Here is an 11952-nt window from a genome sequence, read left to right on the forward strand (position 1 = left end):
TGTTTTTCAGCATTGCTGTTAATGTTATGGTAATTTTAGCAAATAGTTTGCTTCATAAATTCAGTTCAACAGCATTAAGTTATTGTAAGTAAGAGGGTAAACTGTATCTCTCGACTATTCTGCACAAGCATTTTAGAAGGTGTTCTTGCTCCGTCCAAGCAATAAATGCACGTCTTTGAATGATCGCTGTAATATTCTTCAACCACTCAGGTAATGTCAGTACAACCCATTTCAGGGGCTGCCAAAATTAAATTTTAAAATCAGTCAGAGCTATAGAAATGCATCTTAATATTTACAAGTAAATCTCCATATTATTCATAGGCTACTTTCTATCCAACCCCACCTACATCTCGTTTTGACGTCCATCAGGGGGATCATGCCTTCTTTAGGGGGGTCATTTTATAAAAGTAGAAAACCAAAAAGTGGGGAAAAAAGTGGGCATTGGACATTCAGCTGTAAGTAACTCTATTATGTTCCAGCAAAGAAAGGAACACATGAAAAACATGATGGTGAATAAATTCATTTTTGGATGAATGAATCCTTTCAAAGCTAAAAAAGAGAAACCGTGTGAGCAAATATATCAATTAAATAACTGCTTGAAATATAAAATTGCTCAATACCTGCTGTCATGAGAGCAAGGCATGAAAGCGTAAAATTAAAAATGTCCTTGGATCATAATACATGTTTTCTGTGGCATATGTAAATGACTAGGCTTTTAAATCAAACTACAAAGACTGACAATGCCGGTTAGGTCCCTCTGACACGACCACAGCAAAAACAGCTGCTGGGTCTCATGGCTCGCTCTGTGGTAAAGTGTAAAATTCTCTTTGATATGGTGAAATTAAAATGAAAATTAATTATGAATTAGTGTGACTTCATATAGCAGCATCGCAGGTTAGTAATCAGCATTTCAACCGTCCACTCCGTCTACGGCTCATCCTCTTCATAACATTGAACTGAAGTAAAGTTTTACGGTTCCTGCAGAGCTGAATATCACAGCGGCCCATATCACGACTTAATGTAGGCTGTTAATTTCTTTCATTCTCATGAGAGTCCATTTAAAACGCACAGGCTGAAGAATTACATGACATTATGCTTATTAACGTCAAGATGCTTTAGGAGCGGACTCTGAGATGAGACCGAATACGTTTATCATAACCTTACATATTCGAAGACCACAGGTAGTTTCATGCAGACATAGCTTTCCACAGTTAGCCATCCATCCAGAAACAGACATCCGTCAGAAAGCCCGTCCCTCCCTCTTGTTAATAATGCCGAGTAGCTGTGAGGGCATCAAATCCCATTTGCTCTTAAGCTACGTGTGCTGATTTTTATCCTCTCCCTGGAGCTCGGTAAGACTGTCATTTACCTCATCACCTTGACACGGTCCTGTGCGAGGTCCTTTCACGCAGAGATTTTTGCATATTGTCAAACAACCGCTGAACCGTGTGAGCCAAAGGTCTGAGCTGACTGACAGGATTCGCTCACTCGTGATTAAAACACATTAAAGAATAATGAGGCTGGCCTACACAATAACCAATCCTGAGAAACAAAACACGCATTTACAGTCTTGGCAGCGCGAAAAGACAATAAACTAATATAAAAGCTGACATTTCTGACATCCGCTGCTCATAAAATAATCGCTAAAATCTATCATTCAGACCACAGCAAGGGAAAGTTGTTATTTCCTTAATTAGCGTATTATCTCGAGAACGGGAAGAATTAGGACAATGTATTTGCAGTGAATCACTCAAGATTCTTTCTTCTAAAAATGAGCGATAACTGGATGCTATTAACGCCGTTGTAATGGCGTACTGGCGGCGTTAAAACTGAATATATGAGCAAACCCAATATGAGTAGGACCAGTAATGAAAGGCACAAATTATGCCTGAAATATGCAGTTGCAAAAATGCCTCAAAGATGGCTGAGATTTTGATGAATGCCTCCAGAGGAAAGAGCGGGGTTCAAGGCTTAAGAGGACATTGCTCAAGCAGATTAATGCTTTTATTGTGCTCATAACCACTTGCAAGAAAGAGAAATTGAACTGTGCTGATTTAAGAGGAAATAAGCGAGCGAAATGCGAAAGACACTCACGGACACACAAGTCTCCGCTCTCGAAATAGCCAGGGCAGCATTGAGAGCGCCGACGGTACATGGTCCTCACCCCGCGCCGATACGCCGTCTTGTAGCTGGTCCTGAGAAGGAAACACGAAGAGAAGCGTGAACATCAATAACCTGGCAAGGGCATTATGGTATGCACCTGGCCACCGTTTGCTTTTTTATTTGTGTCTAATCCATCCTACACCCTAGAGGTGGGAAGGGAGGAAATAAACATAATTAAAGTAAGTTAAGGAAAAGTTTTTGTGTTCAGTGAAGGGCATCTCGCCTCTGAAAGCAACATTGCGGTACAGTGACTCATTGAGCCCGTAGCTTTTAGCCGGGACACTGACGATAAAGTCTTTAATGCAGCAATTAAAACCAATGTAATGTCGGATGACAGTCAAACGGCCATTTCCATCCTGACTCTGACCACTACAATCACGGCTGGTAACATTAACACTCGGTAATAAAGACACTGGCACACCGGCACCTTGATTTTTATGTGTCTAGTGGGAGAGTGCTGCTTGTTGCCATGGAGCGGAATCGTGACAACTGTAGTTCAAAAGTCAGGGTCATGCTCACCTGTGTCTGGTGCATTTAAACCAATTCAGGATGTCGGTGCACCTGGTGTAGTAGATCTGGTCAAAAGGATGAGCGTAGGACTCCTGAACAGTCACTGCGTAGCTGAGAGAGAGAAAGACCAAGAAGAAATTAAAATCTCGTACTTTTGTAATAACCTTTTTGGCTTTGTTGAAAAACATTTAGGGCCGTGGTTCTCAAACTTTTCACTTAAATGCCCCTACTGTCCAATACAATATTAAAAGGCCACCGTATTGAGAAAATACCAATACTTCATGTGGAACTTCAGCTGGTAGTGTACATATTTAATTAAACAATAAACAATAGTTATTAAGAGGAAAATGAAATATGGTTTCAGCTGATTTCAGTATTTTTTTTATATATATAATTACATAATTATGTCATCCTGTCCCTGTTGATAAAACCAGCATATGTTGGTTAGGAATGTTTTGAAGCATGGCAGCTGGTTTGAGCTAGGCAACTAGCTCCTGCCAGCTCATAACCACCTTATAACCAGCTCAGGATCATCTTAAACCAACTCATGACCAACTAAGGACCATATCTGGTCATGAGTTGGTTTAAGATGGCCCTGAGCTGGTTATGATCTGGTTATGAGCTAGTTTAAACTGGTCCTAGGCAACTAGCTCCTGCTCAGGGCCAGCTCATAACTAGCCTGTAACCTAAGGAGAGCTAAGGACGAACTTAAACCAGCTCATGATCAAACTATCTTATAACCAGATTAAAGGACTTTAGTGGCCCTGAGCTGGTTATAATCTGGTTATGAGATGGTTTAAGATGGTTCTAGGCAACTAGCTCCTCCTCAGGGCCACCTGGTCCTTAGTTGGTCATGAGTTGGTTTAAACTGGCCCTGAGCTGGTTATAATCAGGTTATGAGCTAGTTTAAGATGGTTCTAGGCAACTAGCTCCTGCTCAGGGCCACCTGGTCTTTAGTTGGTCATGAGCTGGTTTAAGATGGCCTTGAGCTGGTTTAATCTGGTTATGAACTAGTTTAAACTGGTTCTAGGCAACTAACTCCTGCTCAGGGCCACCTTATAACCAGCTTATAACCAGCTCAGGGCCATCTTAAAACAGCTGATGACCAGGGCGACCTTAGATGGTCATGAGTTGGTTTAAACTGACCCTGAGCTGGTTATAATCAGGTTATGAGCTAGTTTAAGATGGTATAGGCAACTAGCTTCTGCTCAGGGCCACCTGGTCTTTAGTTGGTCATGAACTGGTTTAAGATGGCCTTGAGCTGGTTTAAACAGGTTATGAGCTAGTTTAAGATAGCTCCTGCTCAGGGCAAGCTTATAACCAGCTCAGGGCCATTTTAAAACAGATGATGACCAACTAAGGATCTTAGTTGGTCATGAGTTGGTTTAAACTGGCCCTGAGGTGGTTATAATCAGGTTATGAGCTAGTTTAAGATGGTCCTAGGCAACTAGCTCCTGCTCAGGGTCAGCTGGTCCTTAATTGGTCATAAGATGGTTTAAGATGGCCCTGAGCTGGTTATAATCTGGTTATGAGCTAGTTTAAGATGGTCCTAGGCAACTAGCTCCTACTCAGGGCCAGCTCATAACCATCATATAACCATCTTAAAGTAGCTGGTTTAAGCTGGTCCTGAGCTGGTTATAGGCTGGTTATGAGCTAGTTTAAGCTGGTCCTAAGCAACTAGCTCCTCCTCAGGGCCAGCTCATAACCAATTTATACCCAGCTCTGGGGCACCTTAAACCAGCTCATGACATCTGAGAACCAGCTTAAACCAGCTGCCATACTTCAAAACATACCTAACTTGAATATGCTGCATTTCTCAACAGGGGTGGCCCCCTTGGAAGGTTGCTTAGGCACCCCGGAAGCCCTGTCTCTCTGGTTAAGAAGCACTAATTTAGTGGACAAAATTAGCAACTGTATATTTAAAATTAACAGTGCAAAGGTTGGGCTTTTTTGTAGTCAAGACATTTATGTATTTGCATATGCAGAAATAAACCTACCCCAAGAAATAGTCACTGGAGTAAAAAGTGACAACTTGCCTTGGGGACCCCTATCTGAAATTGCCCAAACATGATTATGCTGCAGAGAAACACAGAATTCGCTGGTCTCAAGTCTATAATTAACTGTACTGTAAAGGTACTATATCCTAAAAAAACAAAACCATAAAATACTCGGATGTAATATTCCGACAAGAATCAATCTATTTTGCTTGAAGTTCAAAACAACTTCTCTCAAATAAGAAGAAGACTAGGATAATATTTCCTTTTCAACGCTGTAGTAAATCTAGAAAAACAAGATGTCTTGTCTTAACTTCCTTGAAAAAACATTACTAAACCGTTGCCAGCAAAATGACATTAAAGCTCGGAAATATTCTCTTTCAGGGAAGCAATGCTAGAACTCATTCATCTCTGCAGCCCTCTGTCCTCCTCTCTGCAGAGGCAATTGCTCCTGCTTATTTGTCATAACTGATAACAGCCTTTACAAACAATAATTTTTCAGGCAATAGGTTCAGTCAAAACAGATTGTTCTGGTCAACTGGATGCTGTTCTGCCTGCTTTATTTTAGCAACTTATCCTTACACTCCCTCCCTCTCTCTCTCACACACACACACACACTACAAGGTTAATAATAAGAACATCAATATTGTTTTGTGTGTTTAGTGACTGAACCTAATACCTGTAGGCAAGTGTAACCAGATCAACACTTACAAACACAATCCTTTATATTGCTTCAGCTGTGCCATTAAAAGTGAATACAGTCAATACAGGAACAAACAAATGTAAATCCCCTAAATCTCTGAGATAACGGAATAGGACTGAAATACACATTGTGTGTGTTTTCAGACTAATCCAAACAGCTCGTAACTACTTACATCCAACCTTATACAGAACAAAGGTTTATCCGCTGTTGTAAATTTTCACTGAGTATCCATTCAAGAATTCTGTTCCATTCTGACAAGCATACTGTTATAAAACAACTTTTTATCTCAGACAACACAATCAGTGTTGGGGATTCACCTAACGCAACAATGAGCATTAACTTGACACAAAATCAACATTATTTTGAAAAACTAAACTACAAAAAATGTCTAATTGTCAATTGAAGGGTTAGTTCACTAATTTACAGATAATTTACTCACCCCCATGTCATCTAAGATATCTTTCCTTCTTCAGTCGAAAAGAAATTAAGGTTTATGAGGAAAATATTCAAGGATTTTTCTCCATATAGTGGACTTTAAAGGGATTCAACAGGTTGAAGGTCCAAACTGCAGATTCAATGCAGTTTCAAACGGCTCTACACAATCCCACCTGAGGAATAAGGGTCTTATATAACGAGATGATCGTCATTTTCTAAAATAAAATACCATTTTTATACTTTTTTTTTTACCACGAATGCTTGTCTTGCACTAGCTCTACTGCTTGCATTACGTAATCACAAACAAGTACCGACCCAGTGTTTACAAAGCAAACATACAAAGTAAGTCAATTGCCCTTTCCAAAAAAATGTAAACCAACAGTAGCCAGGTTTCCATCCAAGGATTTTTTGCGAAAAAAAAATTAGCGCGTGAACATTTTTACTGATATAGCTGTTGGAAATGCCATTTCTCGTGTCGACACAATCTTTTTGTGTCATTGTTACAGCTACAAAGTTACTTGTCAAGATGGGTATTTTGACATTGCATGTAGGCTATTTGTCCATCAGAGACGTGTCTTTCTGTGATCACTTGAAATTTTAAATTACTGGGGCCTTAAAAACACGTGCAAATTTTAAACTTTCGTGATGACACAGCAGTGGCCCAATCAGGCCAGTGACAAATTCGTCATCTGTCCCAAGTGTCTTTCACGCTGGCTCCGGGCCATCGGGCACACCTTATAGTCAACCCCTGAAAGTACACAGAGGACGAACTAACCATGCATCACCTTTCTAGAGTGATTACTTAATGCGTGAAGACGCGCATGCACATTCCAGAGCTAGTGCAAGATGAGCATTTGTGACTGAAAAATATACAAATTAAATAAAAAAAAAAAAAAACTGATCATTTCACTAAATAAGACCCTTAATCCTCGGCTGGGATCGCATAGAACCCTTTGAAGCGCCACTGAAACTGCAATTTGGACCTTCAACCCTCCCACTGAAGTCCGCTATATGGAGAAAAACCCTGGCATGTTTTCCTCAAAAACCTTAATTTCTCTTTGACTGAAAAAAGAAAGACATAAACGTCTTGGATTACATGGGGGTAAGTAAATTATTAGGATTTTTTATTCTGGAAGTGAACTAATCCTTTAAAAACAAATGAACAAATTAATACAAATTTGTAGATTTTTTTATTTTTACAGTGAACACTGCCACAACCCATTATAACTCAAACAATCACACAGCCATAAACCACTTAACCGCTTTGACCAAAACATCCTTCTGGCATGTGGGAGAGGAATAACTACGCTGTGTGAATCCTGCAATTGATAAACGGAAGGTAAAACGGAGTTTAACACAGGAGACTGCCCCTCTCTCACCTCTCCCAGTGACTGCAGACATTGGGGTCATCTGGGTTGAGGCTCCATGCACTGATAATGAGGCCCAGAACAGCCAGCACAGGCAGGGCTAATGGGTAGGCCCGTACCGGCCCCATGACTCCTCCTGAGAGAATGAGAGTGAGAAAAAGAGAGAGAGTGAGAGAGAAAGAGACAAGGACACTTTTTGTCCTTTATCATTCTTCTAAATTGGAGCCCTTGGAACATTCATGGAAGTGCAGTGCAAAGAGATGACTTTTAAAGAATAATATCAAGAAATATCACAGGAATTCGATACACGTGTGTCTTTGTCATCAGCCGACCGAAATGGGTGAATAACCAAAGTGTGGTGGCAGATGGCTGATACAATGGTGTGGAATGTGTGTGACATAGACTAATACAATTTAATGAGATGTACTAAAACATTGTTTTTTTTAACACAATATTTACTTAGTAATCTCAAAATGTCCAAATATTGGGTGACTCATTCGTCTGGTCGATACACCAGTCTTATATGCATAGTTGGGTGACTGTATATGTTCTGTAACACTTAGCACAGGATATTAGTCTCACGACAGTGATGAAGGACTCTTTAAGACCTCAAAAGGTGAACCGTTTGTTTAAACTGTCAAGATATTTCATTAGACACATGATGGGAGATGAGCATGTGTGTGATGAATTGACATGACAGAGACAGATGTAGAAGGGCACGTGAATGACACAATGCTCAAGCATGGGCCAGCGAAGCGTGAAAGCACTGATTATGTTAAACGGCAGGGGGTATCGCAGAAGGACACAAGAACAACAGTTTGTTAGATTAGCCAATTCTATGTATCTGTAAGGCCCCGTTTTATTTTTTCCCAATGCCATTTTATTTTTTTTTGAAAGTCCGTTTTTTTCTGTTTAAATTTTTCTAGACTTTGTTTTAAAGGATTAGTTCACTTCCAGAACAGAAATGTACTCACCCCCTGTCATTCAAGATGTTCATGTCTTTCCTTCTTCAGTCGTATAGAAATTACGTATTCTGAGAAAAAAATTTCAGAAATTTTCTCCATATAGTGGACTTCTATGGTGCCCGCGAGTTTGAACATCCGAAATGCAGTTTAAATGCAGCTTTAATTGGCTCTAAATGATCCCAGCTGAGGAAGAAGGGTCTTATCTAGCAAAGTGATTGGTTATTTTCTAAAAAATGTATAATTTTTATACTTCGAAGCTGCATTTTAAACTGCATTTTGGAAGTTCAAACTTGTTGGCACCATAGAAGTCCACTGTATGGAGAAAAATCCTGAAACATAATTTCTTTACGACTGAAGATAGAAAGACATGAACATCTTGGCTTGGATGACAAGGGAGTGAGTTAAATCATCTGTACATTTTTGTTCTGGAAGTGAACTAATCCATTAATGGTTAAATTGAAAAATATTAATCAAAACGCATGTCTAATTAATTGAAATCACGGAACTTACACAATTTAACAGCAACTTATTAAGTTTAACACAAGCTACATTTTTGTGGCCCTATGAAATTCTAATTCAGTTTTGTTTTTTTGTTTTTTTTAGCAAATTCATTTTCTGAATCCCTAATTAGCATCCCTAATTAATTCATTTTTAAAAAATGTATTCATTCATTTATTCATTCATTCATTCAGAAAATGTGTTGTGTATTTATATTTTTCTAATAAATAAATTCTGCTAAATATTTTTTTCTGGTATATATTCCTTAAAAAATAACTTTTAATGATTTTATTAGTAGCAGTAGTAGTATCATTACATTAAGTAATATATTTTTCTGTCACAATTTCTTCAAGTTAAACTGAACTTTCATTTTGACAGGTTATTGTGAAGATTTTTAAGTTTCTGTTTATATATGATATGACGTTAGTTTTTGTCAAAAGAAATGGTAAAATGCTCATGAAGTGACTCTAAGCGCTGTTCTGGAGATTATTTGTTCATGCGCTCATAAGTTAAGACGGTAGCTTCAGTATGTGTGTATTACATGAAACCGTGCATATGAGCTTTTCATTCACGTAGAATTCATATTTAAATAATATTTTTGCGGCTTAATATTCTCAGACACTATAGTCTATGTCACTGTACTGATCTAATTTTGATTTATTCATTCCACATTTTGGCAAATTCTGTGACATTCTGTGTTATACAGTAAATTCCATTTTTATGAATGGAACATCCTGGTGAGGTGTGTTGTTGACATTTTCATGATTTCGCACTGTGTTTAGACTGTATCCTGATCTGTTAACGCTGTTAACGATTTGCATGACATGTCTAATAAAATTCACTTCACTCACTTGCCAATCCGAGAGCACTGAAAGGTCTTCACAGGTCATTTTCGTGTGAGAGAACATCGATATTGATTTCACTTCCACTATATAACAGTTCATTCAAAGGCAGAGACTGAAGTCATGTTCATTTCTTTAAAAAGGTTAATTCACACAGTCACCCTTTGAAGGTTTCGTATCATTTCACACTAGGACTGCAGCTGTAAGACATCTCTATTAGAGGAAAGCTGTTATGATGTTCTGCTCAGCTGTACAAACAGATGTTCCCTATAGTGAATTACTAATATGACAGCTTGGAAGTTAAACTGATGCACACTGGTTTTATCTGTATTCCTAAGTAGGTGGACATTTTTGCATGCTTGTATAGATTTTAAAATGTACAATAACTTGTAACATTTTTATGGTTCTTCTGATGACTGGTCAGAACTGTAATAGCTTGAACCATTACAAGGGAACCACAGAACTGATTTCAATACAACTCTATAGCAGGAAACTTTAGGAACCTTTTCTAAGTCCTTGTCTAAGACTTTTATTGGCAGTTTATACATAAATAAAATCCAAACTGAATTAAGATACACTGCCGACGTTGGTTCAGTGGTTCGACAATGGTTCTGGAAAGTCTTTAGAATTCACAAAGAACAGAATGAACCTCAAAAGATGTAAAAGGTTTGTATATGTATGAATTAAATCACTCAAAGATCACAGTAAAGACATTCATAATGTTAGAAAAACAAACCCTGATCTTTTGCACTCTGTTCATATATGAATCTTGCACTCTAAAATAAATGCTGGGTTAAAAACCACCCAGCGTTGTATGGACAAACCTAGCATTCTGGGTAGTTTTATGTAACTCAGCTATTGCTTAAAAATCACTGTATGTGACCCTGGATCACAAAACCAGTCATATTGTTACGAATCTAGTCGGTGAGCTGCAGACCGCTCACCACCAGACGTCGCTCTCGCCTTTTTGTCACGCACGGACTGTCACACTACACCCCGGACTACACTCCCCATCAGCCATTGCACTTCACCCCCGTCCAATCAGAGACAGTATAAATACCCCGGTCTTCCTGTCACTCTTCGCCGAGTATCGAATTGTGTTCATCATTCATACAAAGCGTTTTTCCTTGTTAGTCTGTGTCTAGTTTCCTTGTTTTTGTCCATTCGGAACTCTCGCCTGTCTGACCACTCTTTTGCCTAGCCCTTTACGGATTACGTTCGCCGCTGTATCGACCCTCGCCTGCTATATGGACTATTCTTCACCTTGCTGTCCAAATACCTGTTTGCCGTTGTTTGACCCTGCCTGCCTGACCATGTCTATGTCACGTCCCTTCAATAAAAGTATGCAGATGGATCCGCTCGTCTCTCGTCTCGTTCCCACTGTGACAGAATACTCGGCCACAAAAGAATCCAGCAGCTTTTCACCCGGACATTCGGCAGATATGGACTTTGACTTCACTCTCTTCAGGATCAAACAGGGACAACGTTCACTCAACCAGTACATCCGTGAGTTCTTAGCCCTAGCTAACTATTCTACTCTCCCGGACTGCACCATAATTGAGATCTTTTGTGATGGCGTGAATGAGCCGTTAAAAGCAAGGCTGAGACGCGAGGGTCCGCGCTCTTCGCTAGTGGCTTTCATGAACTTTGCGTTTATGTGTGTGGGCTCGCCGTGTACTGTGGGAGTCGCGGAGGAGGAACGCGACAACGCGGACATGGTTGCCGCGAACCCCTCTCGCAGATTGGCGGTCACGCCGGATCGCGACCCCACAAACACGTTTGCCGCCTGGATCGCCCGTGAAATGGCGGCCGTGCAGGAGCGCGCTCAAGCAATGGCGGCGACAGCGGTGCCCGTTCACAAGATGGCGGCAGCGCCGGCGCGCGCTCACAAGATGGCGGCGACGGCGGAGTCTGTTCACAAGATGGCGGCGGAAACAGAGCTCCGTCACGTCACAGCTGCCATACCAGAGCTAGATGGAGTTACAGCTGCATTTCCTGAGTCAAGTCAAGCTTCCAAGTCAGGTCAAGTTGCAGCTGTACGTCCTGAGTTAAGTCAAGTTCCCAAGTCAAGTCAAGTTGCAGCTGTGTTTCCTGTGTCAAGTCAAGTCAGAGCCATCGCACCTATCTCAAGTCACGTTACAGCCATCTTTCCTGAGCCAAGTACAGTCAAGATGGCTGCCACGCCAGAGCCACTGCACAGGTTGGCCGCCGTCTCCAAGCCACTCCTCAAGATGGCCGTCATCCCAGAGCCGGTTCACAAGATGGCCGCCATCCCCAAATCTGTTCACAAGATGGCAGCCCTCCCACAGCCCGCTCACATGATGGCCCACGTGCTGGACTCACCTCTAATAGCTGTATGGGCAGCCAAGATGGAGCTCCGTCACGTTACAGCTGCTGTTCCTGCAAAAACAAGTCAGGACACCGCTTCATTTCCAGTGTCAAGTCAAGCGTCTCCCAGGCCAAACCAAGCTAAGG

The 11952-nt window shown here is 40.6% G+C and overlaps 1 protein-coding gene across 4 annotated transcripts in view; it reads right to left on the minus strand.

Annotated features, from left to right (window-relative positions):
- megf11 (multiple EGF-like-domains 11) overlaps positions 1-11952 on the minus strand; it is a 152956-nt gene that overhangs the window by 106471 nt on the left and 34533 nt on the right. For all 4 annotated transcript variants that reach the window (XM_051134957.1, XM_051134958.1, XM_051134955.1 and 1 more), the window contains 3 exons: positions 7185-7308; positions 2683-2784; positions 2095-2195 (listed from right to left, as the gene is read on the minus strand). In XM_051134957.1, coding sequence (XP_050990914.1) covers positions 2095-2195; positions 2683-2784; positions 7185-7300 — 319 coding nt within the window. In that variant the 5' untranslated portion in view covers positions 7301-7308. The remainder of the gene's footprint in view (positions 1-2094; positions 2196-2682; positions 2785-7184; positions 7309-11952) is intronic.

This window comes from Labeo rohita, chromosome 18 (genome assembly GCF_022985175.1).
Source record: "Labeo rohita strain BAU-BD-2019 chromosome 18, IGBB_LRoh.1.0, whole genome shotgun sequence".
NCBI lineage: Eukaryota > Metazoa > Chordata > Actinopteri > Cypriniformes > Cyprinidae > Labeo > Labeo rohita.